Below are 24,840 nucleotides of genomic sequence, written 5' to 3'. Positions count from 1 at the left end.
GTGAGCAGTGGGACAGGGCAGGGGGGATTTTCCTGAGCCCTCCCAAGCTCTCTTGGCTTCATGGTAATCCTATATGGTTGGTGGGATTGTAGCCTACATGACTAGAATCGCCCTCATCATTCAGGTGACATGTTGAGAAGTGTATTTATTTATTAAAAACCTAACAATTTAGGCCACCTACATCAAAATGTTATTATATATTATAACAAGTAGTAGTATTTTATAATAATGTAAGGTGGCTTCCTAACAACATTCACATTATAACTATAGGCTAACAGACTAGGCCAACAGTCTTGCTTTATTATGACAAAAAAGACATAACTAGAGTCTAAAGGCCAGACCGCACCAATGCAACTGTCGCAACTCCTTGCAACAGAACTGTTTTAAGGCCATTCCACACCAATGCAACTCCTTGCAACTGTCATTGGGGATAAGGGTTGCAAGTATAGTTGCATGTTGCAAGGAGTTGCATTGGTGTGGAGTCTGTGGACTGGCCTTTAGTTGGAAATGGCATTGCATAATAGTAGGCTGTTAGGCTTTCTCAATCAGAGAAAGCCTTCACTGCTTGCTTTATATGATTTCTCCCTTCTCGCTGTAGGCTAATTGACAGCACACATTGTCCCCCATAGAGACCAAGCCAAACCTTTGATAAAACAATTTAAAATGTCAACATAAATGAATATGGAGTCTCCTATTAAGTTAATGTTTTTTTTTTTTTTTTTTTTTCGTGATGTGTGGCCTCAGTAGAAAAGTGAAGGCGTGCTTCCTTCCTTGGCCTTGGCCCCTGGCAACTGAAACGCTGCATGGTTTGTTAACTGAGGACATGAGTCTGGGAAACCCTTTCAGCAGAGCAGAGTCAAAAGCTCAAAAGCACAGTGGGACAGGATTCCCAAAAGGGATGTGTGGTACCCCTGCAATAACCGGATGCAAAGTGCTGCCGTTCCAGGGTTCAGCTTCCTGTGCTGTGCTGTTAGGTGCATCCAATATATTTACCCTTACTCTTTTGTGGGGTCTGGATGTAAGGGAATGGTTAGACTAGCCTATAGTATTCATAGTATTCATTCAAGTGCTGGATGCCCTGATGAGTTCAGTCAAGCCATATAAAAGAGCAAAAACAAACATTCAAAAACAGAAATGAAAGTCTTGCATGTTGAAAATAGTCTGGTTTATATGGTCTACATTTTAACTTTGTGATGGTTTTATAGGAATTCCTGCCAAGCCTTATAAAACCCTAATTTCCGAGTCTTTCGTTAAAGCTACCACTACAATGTGTAGGCTAATTCATTCTCGAACTGCTCACAAAAACCTTTTGACTCAAACTGAAAACCTTACAATGACGTATTTCATTAGATGACTTTGACCTATATAGAGAAATCTCTGTTCCTAGCAGAGTATAACTATTGTTTCTCTGGTAAAAGATCAAACAAGCTTTTATTGTTTTACTCATTTAATTCACCATCATCTTAAAGGGTGGTTGGATTAATGATTAGCTATCCCCACACTAGCTAAAAGAGCCTGGAATCTTTTCTATGCAAACCAATTGACAACACAATGCACAAGCAGCTGTTGATTGCCTGAAAAGCAGTATACAGTAGAGCAATCAATGGATCTTTGTCATTTTGGTTAATGAATACTGACTTTTTTGTGTGCTCTTTTGGTTTACTGTTCCTTAGCCTGGCATGCTCTGTATTACCATTATTATTTCAAAGCAGCATGCTAATGCTTATATCTTGTATAGGCCTATCTATACAGTTGTGTAGTGGTTGGTCTGGTAGGACTCTTTGTTTCTGCTATGTTCTAGCAGACCACCTGTCCAATTTCCTACACACATTTCGCCTAAAAATTAATCATGCCCGTCGCCTTTGGACAGTGTACTTTTAATTGTTCAGTAAACATTTGTATTCGTTATTTCGCCCATATTTTGCCTCAGTAGCAAACTATTTCATCCTTCTTCTTCATGTACTTTCTGCCACACTTGATGCCTTGGGCACTTTGCTGCCTCCCACAGGGAGTGGTGTAATGTACGGTACGGCGGCACGGCGGTGGCGTGCACGTGCGTGCACCGTACCGTGCCGTAGATGTGCGTGCGAGTGAAAAAATACTGGCCACACACCGTGGTGTCCCGTCCAACGACCAAAACACAGGTCGGGAGTATACGCAGTTGATATCAAACTGCGCATGCGTCGGGTTGTGAGTGTGTGTGTGTGTGTGTGTGTGTGTGTGTGTGTGTGTGTGTGTGTGTGTGTGTGTGTGTGTGTGTGTGTGTGTGTGTGTGTGTGTGTGTGTGTGTGTGTGTGTGTGTGTGTGTGTGTTGTAACTGTCACCAGACCAGGTAGACATTGACTCATAGGAACACACGCCTTGCCCACAGATAACTAAAAGTCTGCAAGTATTTGGAGTGTGCGCACTCTGCGCTCATCTGTTGTGCAGCCTCTGTTGTTGCATCACGTTTGCCATTAAATATGTAGCCATGTGCATGCCCACAATAATTATAATAATACTATATATAGCCTATATTTTAGGCTACTAGATGTGAGGGCCGCGTAGCGGCCCGAACCTCTAGTATGCTACAATATCTTAAAAATCGTTGTGTAGACTGACTAGGCTACTAGGCTGCTATCATTACTTTTACATCCAAAGTGAACCCCACCGTATTGTAAAAAAAACGGGCAGAAAAAGCTGCTTTAACAGGGTGACAATGTTCGCAATATGGAACCATGTCGGGCAGCAGCAGCAAGCTGCTCATGTGACGTGACGTCGGCGGTGATGCGCCAGTGGCAGTGGGGTATTGGACGGCAGGGAGAAGACACCGCCGTCAGCTGATGCCACAGAGCTGCTCCAACGATGATGATGGAAGGGAGTTCCCATCCCGATCAAATACATAGCCATATAGGCATAGGTCAATATTATTTATTATTTTTACCAGCATAGCCGGTAGGCTACTGCTGCTGCATATGAGCCATTGAAACGAGCATCTTAAACCGTTTTCAGGACAGTAAAATAATGAGAAATCATCAACCATGACCCGTTTAGCATGCCTTTCGCCGGTGACACGAAAACGCGCACTCAGCATTAAAAGAATAGCCATCTGCTACAGTAGGCTACTGCTGTCTTCCTCTCGACCTTTAGACTAATCTCGTAGTAGCTTGGGCTAAATAAAAGACACCTGTCGAAATCCAACACATCAGTGTTCGTTGGTTATTTCAATCTATAGGCAATAGGTTTCAGCTGCTTGTCACCTTAACAGGCATGTGGCCTCGGGTAAGATAAGATCATAATAATCAGACAGCACTGACTGACTCATTAGCCATATCATATAAACAGAAAAGAGAAAACCTCCTATAATAAGATGATGTCGTGAATCGTGATATGCCTGCGCTTTCCCTCCTCCACCAGCACCTTGCCCTAAATAGCGCCCACGAGAACAGTTGCCTATCAGTGTGAGAACTCACACGGATAGGAATAATTAACGATAACATCATTACAGTTGCCGCCCCCCCCAATTAAAAATAATAATAACAGCTATCATTTCAGTTAATCATATTATGGCTCAATCACACAACCCCATATTAGAAGACAGCTGCAGATTCATCATGAAAGACCGTTTCTGAGATGATGAGGGATTATTATGTAACATTCTCCATCTAAGATGCTCTGAGAACACCAGTGAGTCTCGATAAGCAGAACGTGTCACACAGAGCCTATAATAAACATTCATCAGATCATACCTTTCAGAAGGCTTTCTACCATTCCTGCAGCCGTGCAGACCAGTGCTCTGGCAGGAGAGATGCGACCTGGATCCCAGTCGCGCTCAGGAGGAGAAGCACCGACCTTTGATTTGTCATTCGCCACCAGTCAAAGGTCAGCGTGGTATTTATGTGTCCTGTGTTAACGCATATAAACACTGCTGCTTCGAGGTAATTATCCACTAATCTGTTTGAAAGGCTGGCAGGACTACCACTTCATCACATCATGGCATATGAGTGATAATGAGTCTAAACAAGGTACAGGCTCCCGCTGCCGCACTTCGTAGATCTCTAGATGCTCTGTGTCAGTGTGTCCGGGCATGTAGTGTTGGAGGTGGATACTGTGGATCTGTTGTACCGAATCTGTGTAAACGGAGAAACTGCGCCGCTTTGCGCTGGTGAGAGGATCCAACAGATCCTGGTTTAAGCTGCACCACCAATAACCTCTGTGGTGGTAAAACCTGGGGTGGAGTTCTGGACCGGATTAATCATCCGCAGTACCCAGTGGTGGAGGAATAAGTACTCACATGTTTTACCTCAATAAAAGTTTCAATACCACCATGTAGAAATACTCTGTTACAAGTAAAAGTCTGGTATTCAGAATTTACTTTAGTAAAAGTACAAAAGTATTTGCATCAACATGTACTTAAAGTATATAAAGTAAAAGGCTACTCATCATGCAGAATGTCCCATTTCAAGTTTTCAAAATGTATACAAATCTTTTGAAAATAGCAGATCTACAAGCTCACAATGCCTGCAGGCCATGCCACACGTTGTGAGCTTGTAGATTGGCTATTTTCAAATAGCCAAAATATATATAGAGCTCTACTTGGTTACTTTACATCACTGCTTAGTACATGTATGGATTTTCAATACAAAGTATTATTAATAATAAATTGACAGACATTTAAAAATGTAGGCTAATTAAATATAATGAAAATGCATTAGCAATCATGTCTCATGAATAAAAATCTGTACTGTATGTCAGAAATAAATACAGTTTAGGCTATGATGAGACAGACATTACACAGTCATTGCTGTGTAATCCCTGTGAAAACTTAATGTCATCCCTGGCTCTATCAAATTATAGGCTTTTATGTGTGTGTGTGTGTGTGTGTGTGTGTGTGTGTGTGTGTGTGTGTGTGTGTGTGTGTGTGTGTGTGTGTGTGTGTGTGTGTGTGTGTGTGTGTGTGTGTGTGTGTGTGTGTGTGTGTGTGTGTGTGTGTGTGCCCTGATTAGTTCATTCATTGCTTTGTGTATGTCTTTCACAGATCTATTGCTTCTTCCTGATTTTATGAGCATACAGATTCTCCAACTTGCAGATCAGGAGTGAGGTTTTGTATCAAACCATTATTTAATTAATATAGATTGATTGTTGATTGATTCATGATAAAAGTGTGATTTTTACAATGTTTGTAATCAATGTTCACATCTTACAAAATACAGTTAAAGCACTATGGAACTTTTTTTAATTAATACATTTTAATGTTGTCCAATATGTGTGGTAGAGTATGTTAATAGGGCCTACAATATAACTTATACAATTGGGGTGGTTGTATTTTGTCTCCCTGCTCTTCTATTGAGACATTTAGATCATGCCAAAGGTCATGTCTCACCTAGACACGGGATCTGACACAAACTTTTTATTTCAATTTATCCCCTGAGCAAGCAGGCAGGCTAAAAGCGCAATGGTAAAAACAAATTCAACACTTGCGCAGGAAACCGGGTTCAAATCCGGGGTAGAAGAGGAAAGCTTTAAAGGCCATGATTAATTGTCAAATATACAGTGAGTTATGCTATCAACAACTGTTGTGTATTAATAAAATGATCCATGATTCCGGCTTAGTTTTCCGGCATGTTTTTATTCCTTGGCTTCCAGTTTTCAATACTTTTACTTCTACTCCACTACATCTCAGAAGCAAATATTGTAATTTTTGTCCACTATAATTATATGAAATTATTGTTATTAGTTAGTTACTTTGTAGATTTTGATTATTACAAAACATACATTAACCACTTCAGCCCTACTTAGACTTTCTACAACAATCTACAAGCGCACAATGCGTCGCATCCCGACACGTTGTGAGCTTGTAGATCTGCTATTTTCAAAAGATTTGGATACATTTTATACATTTGAAAACTTGTGAAATGGCACATTCTGCATAATGAGTTCTTTTACTTTTGGTTCTTTAAGTACATTTTGATGCCAATACTTTTGTACTTTTACTCAAGTACATTTTGAATACCGGACTTTTACTTGGAAACAGAGTATTTCTACATTGCAATATTGATACTTTTAGAAAATGCAAGTGCTTTTTCCACCACTGGGTGCAGCTACCCTCATGTTTATGTTTGGATAACTTAGTGGTGAACAAGGACAATGACAGGCAGCCATGAGCAGTGAGCACATTACACAACACTGCTGGAATCATTTTCTGCTGTCAGGGTACTGTAAAAGACACATAAAACCAGGAATGAGAAAATATTTTTTTATTGTACTTAGAATAAGGCCAGCATAGCATAAAGTTTGAGCAGTGAATTTACAACTGCAGGAGGGTGGTGTTCTTATTTGGCCACTCATTCTTCATTCTAGACTTGTCATACAGTAAATCTTTGTTCCTTGCAATCAACTGTAACAATGATAGTGCTAATTCAAGACCAGTGGCGGAGAGTAACTACGTTTACTTGACAACTGTACTTAAGTATATTTTTTGGAGTATTTGCATTTTACTTGAGTATTTGTTATTTTGGGAAGCTTATGACTTTAACTCCACTATATTTCAACGACAAATGTTGTACTTTTGACTACACTACATATCTAGGAAAGGACCCCTGGCACCCTAGTTCAAAAATTGTGAAAATATCCGATCTACGAGCTCACAACGCGATGTGTAGATCTGCTATATTTTACTTTTTTTGGAAGATTTCTACATTTCAATACAGCAATGCATTGATATTAAAAAGAAAATGTACTTTCTAATTTTACTATGTTTAAAAGTGTTTACTTTTGAAAAAGTATGTTTATGTTTTGTTTTTAAAGCAAGTACTCCAGTACTTTCCAGTGTACAAATTTGACCTTGAGTATGTATACGTTGACTCAAGTACTGGGGTGGAGTACTTTGTCCACCACCGTTCAAGATTCTGTAAACTCTTTCATACCACAGGAGTAACACAGACACCTGGGCTGACATTTATCTTCATGTGTGAAAACCAGAATGTTTTTCCATTAAATGAAGAACTACAACCAACAATCAATGTCACTTTTATTCCCTACGTTACATACTGATTACAATTCAAGCATTTAGCAGAAAATCTTATCCAGAGCAACTGACAAAATACAAACCTATACTCATTTTATACCTGTTGTGAATCCACATTTCTCTTACAGGCAAATTGATCTCTGAAACATACTGTATATCATCACTGAACAATACAAACAAACAAAACAATCTGTCATTACTTCACATAGGAAAGCCAGGTCAATTTTCATTCCGTAATCTTTGGTCACTTTTATTTATCTTTGATACTATAATACATGAATGAGATAACATTCCTGCTCATATAGTACAAAACAAAAAACTAAACAAACAAAAAACAGTAAACTGCTTTAACAATCTGAAAATAAATGTTTTTGCTTTTGCTGTGAATCATCACTTGATTATGCTGCTTGAGTTGGTGGCTTCATGAGCTCAACATTAAAACTAACAAGAACAGTGATAAGTGTTTAGCTGGTGAATTTGCCCAGGAGTATATTGACGTAAAGTGAGGAGCATTTGACTTGAACCTGAACAAGTAAAGCTACAACGGCACATGCAGACCCTACAACAAAGTCTTAACATAACCTCTTCATGTGTCAGAACCCAAATGTGACCCATTTCCCCCATAAAATAACAATCCTCAACATTTCAAATCAGATTAATAATAAACTGCAAATTACTGCAAAACTACTGCACAAATATATAAACATTAATCACTGACAATAATTCCAAAGAGAAAATGTAGAGGCAGCAATGGAAGGAATGTAACAGTGTTTAAGGCATTCTAAATTCATACTTCATCAGTATCAAATCCAGCTTCTGAGTTTGCTGGATAATAGTGACTCAACCTATTATTCCTGGAGACCAAGAATATTGCCACTTTTCTATCCAACCATGTAGTTAACTGCATTTATGTGGTATACTAGGTCCAAATTGGTCCCTGATTAGACAGCTGGAAGGAAACCCAACCATATTTTGGGTCCCAGGAGTTGATAACCACTGCCATAGAGTGTCTGCAGGCCAGGGTAGGCCTTCAGCCTGATGCAGTATAAAGGGTGATTTATACTTTTGCGTGCTGGTGTCGCGCACACCAGAAATAGCTGATCGCTGTGATCACAAAGTGTCACAGCGTGTTGTTAGCTTGTAGATCTGCTATTTTGGGTGTGTGACACGGTACGCAACCAAGTATAAATCAGTCATTAGTGCAACAGATCCAACCATTATCAGCATTGATTGTAATTGTATAAAGATAAGTATTTCAGCACAAAAGGTAAATACGTGTACCTCTTTATGTACCTCTAGGAAGGTTTTGGTACTGAGCCGATAAAGCCAAAGGATTGAAAGCTTTGCCCATTTGAAAAACAAAGAAAAAGAAGTCCACATATAACTTGAGTGATTCTCTCTTGAGTGTGTATCTTAATGAGAAAGGCAAATGAAACTACTCTGTTCAGATGTAATTATTTGTTCTAGCCATCTTTGAGCATCAACAGGGTTTATGTAACATCAGGACAATTTATAAAATACCATGTACCATGAAGTTGTCAGTCACAGAAAGACCAAACTGGCCTTTAGATTCTTCCCCATGATTGCCTAAACGTTCAGTCATTTCTTGTATTGCATTTTGTTGAAGCCTCATCCATCTGGTGCTTCAAGCAGACATACAAACCCTGCTAATTCTGATTCTGAAATACCACCTGAATTACCAACCATTTGTTTGTTGTTACTTTGCTCTTCTTTGAGAGTGGATATGGCTTCTCCATGCAGCTGCCAGTGTTACAATGATAAAACCTTACATACACAAGGACACACAAGGGTGTGAGGGGGTAGTTGTGGTAAAACTTCACCCTTCACCCTCTATCTTCAACATGTTTTCATGCTCTCAGGGCATTGGGGAATGGCAGGCGTCTGGTGACTGTGGCATTTTGGTATTGAGGAGAGAGTTGATGTAAGGCCAGATCCGATCTGTCTCTGTACCTGAGAATGAGTGCAGGATACCCTTTGACCTGAGAGGAGAAAAGAACAAAACAATTCAGGATGCTAGTTTGAGTCAGTGTTTGATAGACGGACAAATTTAACTTGGGGAAGGCAATTTTATTTTAAATAGGTCATTCACAAAGGCTAAAGGCACAATGTGTGTCACATGAGAAAAAAATGCATTTTAAAGTCATTAAAAAAAAGATACATGAAAAAATACAATTTGTAAAAAGAAAAACAAAAAAAAAATGTTTTAGCCTGGATTTAAAAGAGGTCAGAGTTGGTTGAAGTCTCAGATCCTCTTTAAGTTTACCCCAGTAATATGACTAGAACCATTAATTCCTGTTTTTTTGCAGCTACCCTCAATGGCTGTGACCTTTACTTTGTTGACTGTGCTTATGGCAAAATAGCGATCTTGACTTCAGAAAATATGTAGGTTGAAGGGGCCATAAAATGGGAAGTGTAGAAACACAGAGAAAGGCAGAAACAGATGGAAAGGAGAATATTCTCTGTCAATATGGATTGTATTATTAATTGTTTAAACTTTGATAACCATCGTCAATTAGCTGAAATGCACATCAAAAGTGTGATAGTGTCACTTACTTTCATGTAAAAAGAAACATTTGAGGAGGGTGGACAGCACACTTTTGTTTGTTGTTTTGTTATCGTAAAGAGGTAGAGAATTATGAACTCACTTGTATAGGTTTATGACAGGCTTGGCCACATCTTTGTAGTGTCTAAGCCTGGTCGCAAGGGCCTCTGGTTTGTCATCATCATGCTGTATCAATGGCTCGCCACTGACATCATCCTTGCCCTGGGGTGGAGACAGCCCAGTCCAACATAACACAACAAGGGACACAAGGAAACATGACACACTGCATTGGCAAGGTTCCTTAACACGATGCAACACAGCATACAACACAAAGTACACAAAGAAAAACCCCTCACTATCTTTCCTGTCACTCTCCACTCTCCTGGGAACCTCATAAAGCTGAAATTCCTAAGAATTCATACATTTCTGGTATACGTTGGTACTCGTTGGTTTCACTGATAATGCTATGCTATGCTATCAAGTCATTTGTTGGATAAATAAGAGGCTATAATCCTAAATAGCTAGCATTATTAAATCATGCTTTCAGAATTTACAGACCGTGACTCGGGGAGGGTTGAATCCCATGTTATAGACCCTGCCACTATCTGGGTGGACCCAGCGGTCACTCAGTCGATCCTTTAGGGTTTCAAAGGGGATATTGAGGCTGATGACCAGATCCAAATCACACACAGAGTTCAGGGCACGGGCCTGGCTTAGGGTCCGAGGAAAACCTACGGACAGCAAAAGGAGGAAGGAGTACAGTAGGTATGTCTTAATATCTGTAAAATCCTGTATGTTAATTTAACTCTGATAGTGTACAAATGTAACCAAATGGACATTTATAGGTCCATCTACTATTACTTTTGGCATTTTTCAGCGCTTCCGTGTGTCATACAACAAGAACATGTCAAATGTCAGTAAAATGTTTGCCACAACGTCCTTAGTTTATTAGGCATTGTTTCGTCTACTTTTCATTGTTCGCTATACATTTGGCTCTTTGGAGCATATCTGATTTCTTTCAACAATATTTCGGCCCTGTACGAAACACACCGGAAGGCAACGCCGTTAGACAAAATGGCTAGTAGCACTTAAAATTATGTCTCTATAGTCACTGTGGTAATGTCCCTATACGTGGTATGTACATCCCAAACAAAATGCTGAGCTTGTAGATCTGCTATTTTCAAATTGCCGAAATGTATATAGGGCTGAAGTGGGTAATGTATGTTTTGTAATAATCAAAATCAAAAAAGTAACTAGTAACTAAAGTTGTCAAATATAGTAGTGGAGTAAAAGTACAATATTTGTCTCTGAGATGTAGAAGAATATAAGTAAAATTTAAAAGAATTGGAAATACTCAAGTAAAGTAAAACAATACCTCAAAACTGTACTTAAGTACTAGGCTACGTCTGTCTGTCTGTCTGTCTGTCTGTCTGTCTGTCTGTCTGTCTGTCTGTCTGTCTGTCTGTCTGTCTGGGTAGATGGATATCTATATAGACCAGGTGTCCAAATATTAACTTCAATGTTGATTTTGCAGTGTGTAGAGTGTAGAGTATAGTCTATTCAATTTGATTTCAATTTGTGGTTTCAAAAGGAAAATCCAACTGCCAGAACGTACACTGACCTTTTACTGTGTATGCATGCTGTGTCTGTGTCTGTGTGTGTGTGTGTGCGTGTGTGCGTGCGTGCGTGCGTGGCGTGCGTGCGTGGCGTGTGTGTGTTTGTGTCTGTCTGTCTCACACAGTCACACTCTCAAATGGAAATAAATATGTTGACTAAAGTGAAGGATTTTGTACACACTTAAATATATTTATTTACTCAGTGGTTGCACTTTGCCCACTTCTATACGGTCATGACATACTATATCTAAATATCTAACAACAATAATGAACTGAAATGAACTCTACATGTGTGTTTGTGTGTAGTTAAAACTCTGTGTTTATGTGTGTGCGTGCCCTTGACTCTTGGGTTGGGGGGGGGGTGTGATTCACAGGCAGTCACTGACTATCAATGTTTAGCATTTGTCTTGAAAGGGTTTAACCTGATAAAAAAATGGTGTTGTCTTTCCTCCTATGAATATGTGAGTATGTCATTAAGTCAGCTGCAAGAGTGACATACATTCATTTGGTCACCATGTCACTCTGGTTATGTGTAACTCAACACTGTAACCATATTCACATGGCGGCCATTTTGTCTTACTGTATGTCACAATACACAATTACTTAAGAGCAAAATTACCACCGTATGCATAGTGGACTGACTGTCTGAACTCCCCCATGGGCTGATCAAATATAACATTTGATAAAATTAGCGCAGCCTGTTTGTGGTCATTGTTACTTAAAGCCTATGAAAGCCACATTGCAGTATTCCGACCAGTTTCAACCAGTATCCACAATTTAAAAATAATACAGTATGTAACCTGGCCTTGCAAAAATTATTAATAGCATAAATTGATGACATTTAAGGCACAGTAATCACATTAGTACAAAGGTCTTTTTCTTTTGAACAAAGCTCTTCTGAATTTGCTGCCTGACAACATCACTAAATGTGTTGACAGCTTGTTTATTAAATATCAAATAAGTAGTGAGTTTTTATTTTATTTTGATTACAACACCAAATTCTAGATTCTAAAATACTCTTAGCAAATGGATAAACCTTAAGTGTGATCCATGTGCTCTGAAAATTGCATGATTGCTATCTAAATAATTAATATGATGTAACGGTTGAAAGCATGCAGATGCCTATTGAAGAATAGTCCCTTGCTGCACCATGGTAATCAGATAGTTCATTATATGGGTGTCCTTATATTGTTTTGTATGGCATTATGGAAGATATCGAGGTCAATCTATTCACTTTGCTCAGTAATTCAAAGTGCATGTGGCACTGTGAAGTGGGTAAGGAAAGATAAAGACCATGCAGGAGTGAGTCATTTTCTTTATGCACATTCACAAAGTGGCCTTTATACTAATCATAATCCAATGGTCTACTGTTCCAGTAATGGTCCTGAAACTAACATTGTGAATATGAAAAAATTTAAAGGAGATTAAAATAAGATGGTGATTCATCAAATGACTGAGTCATTCAAAGTGGCTTGACCAGCCTGGGTGTGTACTGTATGGTACATTACTTAATGTAAAAAAAAATAAGAATATAAAAAAACATGTATTTTTCATTTGCAATACTGTAGGTCAAAGGCATCTCCTCTTTGTCCAGTGAGAATGAATAGTGTTTTCGTTCTTACCATCCAGAAGGAAGCTCATGTTAGTCAGCTGTTCCAGTCTGGGCAGCATGAGTCTGGTCATGACATGGTCCGGTACCAACTGGCCTCTCAGCACATAATTCTTCACCATTACACCTGCCTCTGGTAGACAGATGAAGAAAGACAATAAATACTTGCCTCGGATAGACTACATCATTTACGTATTTGTTTGCAACTCTGAGAGTGTACAAATGGGCCCTTACAGGTCCATTCGGTCATTACTCGCATCTGACACAAAGGACGCACAGCCAAAGAAATGCAATAAACAAAAGGAGAAACTGGCTAATGACCGGTGTCCCTCCCCTCCCTATAATAAACAACGATGGGTGTGAAAAGCAAAAGGCACTAAGGTAATGTTGTCAGCACTTTTGGAAGAAATCTTAACACCAATAAATATGACTTTGTTATTATAACTTATCTTCCAAAACATTCCTTTCTATGTCCATAGAGGAATTAGCTTGTATATCATTAAGACTGCAGGGAAAACAAAACCTATTTCATGTTTTTTTAAGAGCAGTCCCTGTAATGGAAAAACTCTCCTAAACTGTATAGTTTAATAATAATAGCAATAAGTTATTTATTAACAATTAGTTAACAATAAGTAGCCGCTCTAAAGCATAACCCACTCACCAACTAAACAGTGTACAATATTTGAATGCATATCACAGAATGCATTTCCTTTCCAGGCATAGCAGTGGACTAATTAAGCAATTCATCACTAATGAATTAACTATGAATCTTGGCAATTGTTTTTTAAGCTGATGTAAACTGAAGCTTTAGCTGCTGTATCTTGCAAGGAAACGTTGAAACTGTTACTGTATAATTACAGCCCTGCACAATGCACACATGTTTTTATTTAAGCTCTCTGCTGTGAACATGCACAAACTTCATTACTGGTGTATAATAGAGGCCTGGTCCTGGAGTTCCGTTGTTCAAATGAGTTCTAGCTGGACAGCTGGATATGATGATAAAAGCAATGATTGATGCTGAAAAAGTGTTATAGAACAATGAACCTTTTTTGGGGGGTAAATGGTAGTCTGCTGCAGCATTAACATGTTTTCTCTGCGGCCCAGACAATTGAACACTAGGCCATTAGACCATTCCCAAAGCAAGAAAGCAGTATCAAGATCATTACCAATTTGATACATTTTCAAATAATCTCTGTTGGGCACAGGCCTATTGGAGTTCAAACAAGAATAGTAATGATCATCTCCGCACCCTAGGGTGCAGCAGTGTTTGAAAAAGTTAAAAGGAAGTTAACATCTTGGCGTTATGCCAGGCAGAAGCTTCACCTCCCCTGAACTGCTTGCTGTCGGAAGTTTGAATATATAGGCCTAGTAATACAAATATGAGTAACATATATTTTATGATTATTCTTCATCTATTGTTGGTTTTATACTTTAATTAGGCTATTATTGCCTATACAAACGAAATGAACACACACAGTTACCGCAATATCATTGCCCATACCTGTATTTGCAGCTATTGCCTCCCGCAGAAAGTGACCACTGGACAAATATTGCAGACCAAAACTTTGTGCGATCCTTTCCGATATGGTTCCTTTTCCCGATCCTGGTGGACCCATGATAGCAGCTCGGAATAATTTGGCCATTTCTCCACAAAAAAACCTGCATATGTGACACATACATAGATTTAAAAGGGAAACAAAGCGATTGCTCTATATCAGTTTATTACACACTGCATCGTGGAAAAGGCAAAGCCCACTGCCCGAAGACATAACCCGTTCATCCAAAGTAACCTTCCTTCCTTCCTTCGTTTCATGCACGAATAAAAGATCAAACGATGCGCGACCATAGTTTGACCATTGATTGACTATTATCTTACCAATTCAACTGGTTCTTATCTTTGGAATCTAGTGAGCTTTACACAGAGATCGATCGCTCTCTAGTCTGCATACATTGGCTATCGATCCTCCCCACAGAGACTAGTGGCCTACGTGACTCTCTGATGGAAGTTAAAAGACGTTTTTTTTTCTCCCCTTCTCAGCTCTCTGTCGATCGAGGACACCAGCTTGCCTACGTCTTTAAGGAGAAAAAAAAGTTTTCTCTGCGAATGAATGAGGGAGCTTCCACAACGCCCTATTTTTCTGCTCCCCCCCCCCCCCCCCCCCCCGACACATCGTCCAGAAAAAATGCAGACGGTTCCTTCTGCGCAGGAACTTCGCAGAGTAATGTGGTTACTGTAGTCCTTTATTTAGCTACAGTACGCATAGAAGTCCGTTGCCGTTTATGACTGCAGGCTACATAGCCATGGATCACACGACGGTCGTGTCTGACTGTCACGATCGTCAAGGATGAACTTCAACCTGGTGTTTGCAGTTTGCACGTCCTCCATTTACGGCCCGTAGGCTACATCTACATAAACGTTCAGATGTCAAATATAAAGTACTTGCCCCATGGCTAAGGACGTCACAATTCTGTTCGGGCCCTCAGAAGCAGCCGTATCTTCCATATTATTCAATAAAAAGCATTGTAATTATCCAATTGGGTCTCAGAGTTATAATGTATCAGAGTGCAGTACCCCGCCCAACCAATAGGGTCATGTAGTTGAAGAAATACAGAACAAATAGCCACCAATCGGATTAAAATGCTTTTTATCGAACAATACGGGAAATACGGATACTTTTGCGAGTCCGAACAGAATTATAACATCCGTGGCCATAGGGTAAGCACTTCATATTTGAAATGTGAACGTTTATGTAGATGTACGGGTCGTAAATGGACAAAGTGCAAAGATCAGGTTGAAGTTCATCCACGACAGTCATGTTTCAGGGCTACAGTGCCTGGGTTCAGCCAATAGCCTACCTGAGAACGTAGACTAAAGTAACTAGCCTATCAGTTTCTCCTGTGGCTATTTGTAAATTAATGAGGTGATCTAAAGTCTATGGATGTAGCCTAGGCCGCCTAATTAATTAATGTTAGAAAGATGGGAGGAAGAATGAGAGGGACAAGGGTGTGGGTGCCCAATGGGGGAAATTGAGGTGGGGTTGGGGGGCATAATAATCTTTTGAATGGCACCTGAAGGTTCGTGCAGTGAAACCATCCCTGGCAGTGTGGAATATTTGAACCATATCTCCCCTATTAAGTATTGTGTTTTGGATCACTGATTTTAGTATAAAGTTACCAAGTTTGTTTTGCGAAGAGATTCAAATGCTATTCTCCCATATGTTTCTGTAGATCTGTTGGCCTTTCATTCTTTGCCACCTTAGAAACCTTTTGATCCATTGTTTGGAAGGGCACCCTGGGCCTTCTTCAGCTGTTATTCAAAGTTGAGTGTTTACAGTAGAACAGTAAAAATAGGGGGTTGAAAGAACCCTTTTGGCCAGATCATTGTTCTCTCTGAGTTCATTATCATATCAATTATCCTACTTCCTTTCTTGAGAAGTTGCCAGTCTGTCTACTGCTCACACACAAAGCGACAATGTTATGTCTTCAATGAAGTTCATCGAACCAAAGTCTACAATCACTAACGTATACAGGTTCTTGGATTAATTCAAAAGCTAACAACATGTTGAGTAAGATGGTTTACAAAGTTTCATGTGGAAATATGTTTTAAAGTAGAATACATGTTTGTCCCTGTTAATGTAATTATCTGTAAATGCAAATTGGTTCAACCACTGACTGGGAGTGCTGAGTTTTGGGTTGTCCAGCCTCCAGCTTGGTTGAATGTGACTGGTCAAATGAGAACTAGGGGAGGAGTTGGAAAGTTAGGGATGATCTCTTGACTGAAGAGTATAAATTGTATTGATTGATGTGATTTTGTGTGCTCTGTGTCAATCGATCCAAGGACAGACACCTTGCTGTAATCGCTGTCTTGCAAATAAAGACTTACAAAGTATCTTCAACTCTGACTCAAGACTCTCTTCCAAGGCAGGCCTGCGACCTTATCACTGATAATATAAGACAGCAGTTTTTGAGATGATGGACTTTTTGGTAGAAATTATTAATACACCGGCAAATGGCTAAAAATAAATATATGCTTGAATGATTGTGTACTGACTACTAGGTCTATAATTAGGACACATTTATAGCGTTTTGTTCAAAGAGATGCTGTGGACATTTTTAGGCTATATCTGAATAGGCTATTAATTGGTTAATTAGTGAGAGATTCAACATTCCAACACTTGTTGACAGCCTGGCACTGCAGTGAGATCAAAGCTAGAAGCACATCTTTTTATGAGCTCAAACTAAACCGGCCAATGGCCACCAGTGGTGTAAAGTAACTAAGTACATTTACTCAAGTACTGTAGCCTACTTAAGTACACTTTTGAGGATTTTTTACTTTCCTGGAGTGTTTCCAATTTTCAATACTACTACTCGACTACATCTCAAACTCGAAGGCAAATATTGTAGCCTACTTTTTACTCCACAAAAATTATTTGAAAACTTGAGTTAGGCCTACTAGTTACTTTGTAGATTTTGATTATTCAGCCCTATGCATACTTAGGCTATTTGAAAATAGCCAATCTACAAGCTCACAAGTGTCGCAAAGACACTGCTATTTTCAAAGTATTTATACATTTGGAAACTTGTGAAATGGGACATTCTGCAAAATTAGTACTTTTTACTTTCAGTACTTGAAATCCGGACTTTTACTTGTATCAGAGTATTTCTACATTGCAGTATTGCAATTAAAGTACAAAATGTGAGTAGGCATAGTTCTTCCGCCACTGACTGGCCACTGGCGCAAAAAACACGAGGCGCTGCTGCCTGCTGTCATTCCACGCAACATTTGTGGACTGAGGAATATACGAATACCAAAACACTCGCCCCAAAACACAGTCGCCCCGGCGACCGCGGAACGGTCGCCACCTGGTATTCCTAAACGGTAAAAATAAATCAGTAATCAGTCCTTCCTAAATCAGTAAACTATGCCTAAACCTAACCTTATTCCTAGACGTAACCTCGGTAAAACGGTGCCAAAACCTAACCTTATTCCTAAACCTAACCTCAGTAGATCGGTGCCAAAACCTAACCTTTAAGCCTAACTAACCTTGTTATTCCTATACGTAACCTCAGTAAAACTATGCCTAAAACCTAACCTTATTCCTAAACTTAACCTCAGTAAAACTATAGCCTAACCCCAAACATATTCTCCTAACCTTATTCGTAAAACAAATACAAAAATACAAGAACCACTGGGGGCGAGCGTGATTTGGGGCGAGTCTTCCGGTTACCGAATATACTTGTTGCAAGCCATACGGCGGCGGCAGTGAGTGTCCCAAAGCTGTCAAATGCTGCGCACACACACACGCACACACACACAGCCTGGTGTCTCCAAGCAGTCAGCTGGAACCTGACGATCCCATCAGATGAATAATGACTTGGACGATTAACACAGTTTTACACAACTCGTTTTGCGCGAAAACCCGGAAGCCTTTTTTTTCCTCCATCATGATAATTTTGTCACATGGCATTGGAGATTTCAATAACAACAAAAAATGGCGACAATCACGTTGGGTCTGATGTGTGGGTCTTGTTGCTGCGTCATTAAACATATTCATGTAAACACGGGAGTTAAACTGGAGATTTAAAGGTAAGTAAAGCAAAAAAAATGTCTGAAATTGAACGGTAAATTGTAGTAAATAAGAATAAACGATGTTAATTTGAATCGTTGCACAACAACATGCTGTTTGTTTTTTACCTAGAAAGGGGTGTGTGCGTAACGCTGGGCGTTAACGTTTGGCTGCTCAATAATAAGATTCAATACAACGATAACATTGCACTTTAGACGTGACACTTCGCCTTCTTATAACGCATGTTTAATATAAAACAGTCGTATTTTATGTACAGCTATGAACAGCAGTCTGGTTTAGGTTTGTATAACTTTTGTTTATTTATAGAAAACAGCAACAAGCTTTATTGGCACCAAAATTGAAATCACGCTGTTTTGCTTGCTGTCAGTCACTTATACTGTGGAAGAAGAGCATGCCCATTGATCCTTGTAGCCTACAACAGGCTTATTCCTTACTATTATTTACATTTGTCATGTATTTTAAGGATTTTTGCAATAGGGGCGCTTTCATTAACCACTTAACCCCCAGCATCGGTATTGTGGGGAAAGCTTTAGCTGAAAATAGCAGATCAACAAGCTCACAAGGCAACGCGCTGCCTCGCATTGTGAGCTTGTTGATCGGCTATTTTCAGAGAAAGCTTTCCCCTCAATAACAGAGAAGACATAGCATTGAGTGTAATAGGGGCGCTTAAATGTAATTAACCTATAATATAGCTTATATGGCGCGCTGTTAAACAATTAAATAATGGTTAGTCTTACGTTTTACAATATTGCATAATGTTGATTTTTGATTGTAGGCCTACAACATATTTTTGGCAAGTGTTTTGGCTGTGTGTGTGTGTGTGTGTGTGTGTGTGTGTGTGTGTGTGTGTGTGTGTGTGTGAGACAGGAACAGGAGCTAATCGAGTTGTTTACATCAAGTGCAGAGGGCGGACTGACTCGGGGAGGAGTCTGCTTCACAGCGCGACGCGACTGGACTGCTGGAGAAGCTTCTCGCCCCGCCCCGAGGAGGCGGAGTCCTGAGAGAACCATAACAAGTCTGACATCACTCAGTGGTGTGGTTGGTATGAATTATGGAGCCTCTACGAAGGGCGGAAAAACACACATCTTTGCACCATACATTGTTATGTCAGCATATTTAAATGTGGCTTGTTCTGTATAAAACTAACTTTTTTTTTGGTACAGCGTGCGTGTGTGTGTGTGTGTGTGTGTGTGTGTGTGTGTGTGTGTGTGTGTGTGTGTGTGTGTGTGTGTGTGTGTGTGTGTGTGTGTGTGTGTGTGTGTGTGTGTGTGTGCGCGTGGGGGGGGGGGGGAGTAATGCAATGTTTATATACTGCAAATATGTGACATTGTAAACATGAGGTTGTGGCAATGTAGAATAAGGTTGTCATCTACTGTACAGTATTATCATGCATAGGCCTGCCGCCTATTACCCGCCAGGCTTGAATTTTCAGCATAAAAATATAGGCCATTAAGCTTTACATAATTAATTATACTTAGGCATTTTCCATTTTTACTGCAACTCTTATTATATCCTTCTGATTTCCACCATCCTTATGTTATTCTAATTTTTTCATGGTAATGCTATAGTATTTGGGGACATTATTATTCTTATTCCGTGCTCATCTAAGCTGCTACAGGGTCAATGACACAGATTCCGGGTCCCCTGACAGCACTGACTGCACATATTAACCAATAGGAGTTTAAACAAAACCAAATCCAGACTTTTGAGCTGGTGCTTCGGAGTCATGGCATCCTTTCTTGAATTTACAGTTATTCCTTACTATTAATCCCTTAGGGTAGGGTGTGCACCGTTGTTTATTCCGTTTGATCTTTCTTATATATTTTGGATTTTTCCTATTTTTGATGTCCTCATGTACTTTTCCTGTCTTAGTTCATGGTCACACCGCACTTTTATTCTACCTATGAGGGCGGATTCTGCCAATGCATTTCAATGGGAATGGAGCGGTTTGCTGCCATTTGCGGATTTCTGCAAAAAAACACTCCATTCCCATTGAAATGCATTGTCAGAATCCACCCTCATAGATAGAATAAAAGTGCGGTGTGACCGTGCCCTTAGGGCTCAAGCAGCATTTGATTGGTCCACAATGTTTTACGCACTCTTTGAGGTTCCCCTGTCCCAGGGCAAAGTCCACCTTGTTGGTAACCAATGTTAGGAAAGTTACTTTGAAAAATTAATATATTACATATTAACTTTCAAGTCAAATATTGTTAACCTTACAGGATTACATAGTGTGGAGATTAGTGTATGGTATTATTTGCTACACTATGTTTGGATACTTACATAAACATACTCATGCTGGTGGTGAGAATAACAACAGAAAACATTATGCAGCACACCGGCTGTGAGCCATTAAGGTGAAGAGGGAAAAGCAGACAGATGACTGGATGGATGTCACATGCCAACAACACAACGAGACAGAGGAGGACTGGGCTGCTAGATTTGACTGGCTCCCCTGGTTCAGTTATCACAGTGCTGATGCTGTCCCCATAGAAGGTACAGTACTGTGATAACTGAAGGATGGCTGCCACCTTGACACTAGAACAATGGATCATCAATGAATTTGAATCCCGGCAGTGGCACTATTAGGAATCAATCACCAAGGTACAGTACTGTGTTGCTAGAGGACACATTGAGCTAAGAAACCTTTTGACCACATATTACATTAAATGACATCGGATATGTTTAGCTCTAAACAGTGGAACATCCTGTGTATCAAAAAATAGAAAAAAGAAGGAAAATCACTTCTGTCTTTGTTTATATTATGCCATAGAACATGGAATTATTTTGGGCTATGCAAGCATTGGTAAAATGGAAGTGAAAATTGACACCATAAAAGATATATCTTTGATACAGCTGTATTATTGTATTTTCACACTACCATAAAATAACATGTATGCAAAAACTGTTTTAGGAAATGATTTATTCCTTTATGCATCTCTGCTGTCAAGCTTCTTTATGCACAATTTTAAGATGTTACACAATGTTAATTTTGGGGTTGCTAAATATAAATGTTTGACTCAAGTTGGGGGGGGGTTCACTTGACATCAGCATTTAGATAAGGTACTGAATATAGGATCTATGACAGGTATAATTCTTCTTGCATACCATACCACATGGCGATATCACTGGTATTCATTGTGTACCATTATATTTATTTGTGGCTATACTTTAGAAAAACGTTTCTGGAAAACAACAAAGAGCAAATAATATGTTCCCCATTACCTCTCACTTGATAGTCCTTACTGTTGTCAACAGAGGGAGCTGCCACAGTGCTGGAGATGTACGTTGTGGGCTGGAATCCAGAGACCTCAATAATGAATAGATTGATAGTGTTATGGCTAAAGCTGATTCAAAATCTACTAATGTGCTGTCATCTTGCTTTCAATTTAGTCTAGATGTAAAGAACAAATGTACAAACATAGCCTCCTATACAATGTAATAGGAAATAATTATTACTATATGTACTTATACGTATATTACGTATATTTTGTAAAACATAATTTGGGATTTTACAAGTTGAAAGGCAGTTGAAAAGCACAATGCATAAATTGGCCAGGACTAGGCTAGTTAAAAGTGTGTGTTTGTGTTGTATGTACAGACAGTATAGGAAATCCCCTCCTGCGGGTGGAGCCTGAGACTGGGCAATTAATAGACACACCTGAGTTGATTGCTTTGGTATCACCTGCACCTACATTGCAGTCACTCCATTGAGCTTTACTGAGAGGCATGTAGGAGTGAGTGAAGTTTTTTCTTAGATTGGTTGTTTGTAACTGTAGGATTCCTCATTACGATTCTCTTATTTATATTAATATGCATTTTGCTGTGTTTTCTGCCTATTGATCTGATCAATTTAAATGTCATGTGTGGTGAGCATTTAACTAGCACTTTGTGGTGGTGGTGCACTGCAGAGTCAGACCATGGTGCGAATGAACAGTTGGCCATTTTGTACATATAGGCTAGGTTACTTTGTTTCAATTTGCTAAGTGACAAGCTAGTGGAAATCCCCTTACAGTCACTATGCATAAAGGTTTCTGCCTTATGCTTAATTTGTGTTCCGTGTATGTGGACCTACCTGCGAGTTGAGTGCTTGTTCGCTATTTTCGGCGCGCTACACCACCTTACGATGAAGTATAAATAGGACTCTACTCCTTTAACCTCATCTGCAGGCATGTCATTTGTCAGACTCATTCTGTGATATCAAATGAAGATGATGGCTAGTATAAATGCAACATCATAATAATACTTGAAATTCAAATTGGAGAGATAACTATCAATACATCGATATAGGTTATAACCAACTAGGCTAATTAAGAGGAAAGAAGTTTTAGCCTTTGACCAAAACTGAGAAGATGGACCTAATAAAGCCTTAGGCTATTTCCTCCACTGGTCTCTTCTGGGGAAATGTTTGTCACACCTCCTGGAATGGGAAGTCCCTTAATTGGGCTATAGGCCTACACTTTCTTTTTTAACTTTCTCTTTCTTTTAAATGTCTGTTTCCATCCTTCCATTGTAAGATTAAATACAATTTAAATTATATAAAGATCCTGTAGGCTACTTAGCTAAGCCTATTAATTATTCATGGAGTAGGCTAATAATAATTTTTTTAAAGGTTTTTATCCAGTTCTCAAGTAGCCTAACGGACGAAGAAAAGGAAAATTCACACGAAAAATACACATAACTTTTTTCCAGTAGAAAAGACATCATTTCCGTCGGGTCAGGGTGACGCACCAACGCATACGCCTCAGCGCCTGTCTCGAATGCAGTCGGTCTCAAAAATGTATATTGTTTGCCAGGCTTTGTGTGAGACTTCTTCTGGAACTGTACAGACGTTAGCTTAACTTAGTAGGTGAATTTTGCTTTAGATAGCTTTTTCCCACTTTAATTATATAAACAGATACAGAGAGAGAAAGAGACCTATGATTTGCAGTGGTGGTAAAAGTATTCACATTTTTTTTACTTGAGTAAAGTATCAACACTGCATTGTAGAAACACTGTTACAAGTAAAAGTCCAGTCAAAATGTACTTGAGTAAAAGTACAAAAGTATTTGTATCAAAATGTACTTAAATTTCCAAAGTAGAAAGCATTCATTGCGCAGAATGTCCCATGATTTGACAAGTTTTCAAATGCATAAATTGTATACAAATCTTTTGTAAATGGCAGATCTACAAGCTCACAATGCCTTGACATATTTTGAGCTTGTAGATCGGCTATTTTCAAATGACTGAATAGAAATATAGGCTGAAGTGGGTAAAGCGCTTTGTAATAATAATAAAAATCTACAAAGTAACTAGTAGTAACTAAAGTTTTCAAATAATTGTAGTGGAGTAAAGGTATAATATCTGCCTCTGAGATGTAGTGGAGTAGTGAAGTAAAAGTAGGCATACTGAAAATTGGAAATACTCCAGTAAAGTAAAAATACCTCAACATTTTAGTAAAGTAGCCTACACTACAGCCTATGTGACTGTCAAACAGTGGACTTTTGGCAGGGGTTTCCCAAAGGAATGTGTTGCTGTTTCCTGTAAACACCTACACCCAGCAGGAAATCTTAAAATGAAATTCTTCACGAGAAGTATAGGCTACAGTACGCTAGGCAACATAATTATCATAGGTTGCAGGATATCATATTTCACTACCTCACTATCACTACCCCCGCCCACGTACACACCCACGCGTTTGTTTGCGTGCACGCAAACACTTTAGTCATAATTGGCATAATTAATGACCAATGAATTGGTCATTTGCTTTAATCAACCAATCAATCACCTCAAACAGTGTTTTTATAAACACACACACACACACACACACACACACACTAACAAACACTAACAAACACACTAACAAACTAAGTAGGCCTACATTTATTTACTCTGTAGGCTACTAATGTAACATTTTTGAAGTATTTTTACTCAACTGGAGAATGGAGTATGCTCAAAGGCAAATAGAGTATAGGCTACTTTTACTCCACTAGTTACTTTGTAGATTTTGTAGATTTTGATTATTACAAAACCAATTCAGACCTGTTTTGGCAATTTGAAATAGCCGATCTACAAGCTCAAAAGCGTCGCAAAGTAACGCATTGTGAGCTTGTAGATCTGCCAATACTTTTGTACTTTTATCAAGTACATTTTGAATATCGAACTTGTACTTGCAATAGACTATTTCTACAATAAGGTATTGATACTTTTACTTAAGAAAACATTTTTAGCACTACTTCACACACATACAGACAGACAGACAGACAGACAGACAGACAGACAGACAGACAGACAGAGAGAGAGAGAGAGAGAGAGAGAGAGAGAGAGAGAGAGAGAGAGAGAGAGAGAGAGAGAGAGAGAGAGAGAGAGAGATTGGATATGGTCCCACGGCGACAGTGTTCATAGCGTCAGCTTGACTGACGGACGGGAGCACCAATCAGACGCTCCGTTGCAGAGCAGTCTGAGCACTGTTTTCGGGA

General features: G+C 39.3%; 1 protein-coding gene across 1 annotated transcript; it reads right to left on the bottom strand.

Annotated features, from left to right (window-relative positions):
* Positions 1-6,992: 6,992 nt before the first annotated feature.
* Positions 6,993-14,879, bottom strand: ak4 (adenylate kinase 4). The gene is made up of 6 exons (XM_080431303.1): positions 14,671-14,879; positions 14,296-14,453; positions 12,808-12,927; positions 10,128-10,300; positions 9,673-9,791; positions 6,993-9,006 (listed from the first exon to the last, which is right to left on the bottom strand). The coding sequence occupies exons 2-6, from the start codon at positions 14,435-14,437 to the stop codon at positions 8,883-8,885; spliced, it is 678 nt and encodes a 225-aa protein (XP_080287429.1). The 5' UTR covers positions 14,438-14,453; positions 14,671-14,879; the 3' UTR covers positions 6,993-8,882.
* Between the last annotated feature and the right edge of the window lie 9,961 nt (positions 14,880-24,840).

The sequence above is a fragment of the Gymnoscopelus braueri genome (assembly GCF_963280865.1).
Source record: "Gymnoscopelus braueri genome assembly, chromosome: 6".
NCBI classification, from domain to species: Eukaryota; Metazoa; Chordata; class Actinopteri; order Myctophiformes; family Myctophidae; genus Gymnoscopelus; species Gymnoscopelus braueri.
The sequence above is the reverse complement of the archived record's forward strand: the minus strand, read 5'-3'. Positions and strand labels throughout refer to the sequence as shown.

What these genes read in the sequence shown, in the direction of transcription:
- ak4 (XM_080431303.1), bottom strand. Translation starts at nt 14,437, where the DNA reads ATGGCCAAATTATTCCGAGCTGCTATCATGGGTCCACCAGGATCGGGA. An exon ending in GGCAATAGCTGCAAATACAG is followed by an intron (nt 12,928 to 14,295) that starts GTATGGGCAATG and finishes TCTGTCTACCAG; the next exon opens with AGGCAGGTGTAATGGTGAAG. An exon ending in TCAACCCTCCCCGAGTCACG is followed by an intron (nt 9,792 to 10,127) that starts GTCTGTAAATTC and finishes TCTCCACCCCAG; the next exon opens with GGCAAGGATGATGTCAGTGG.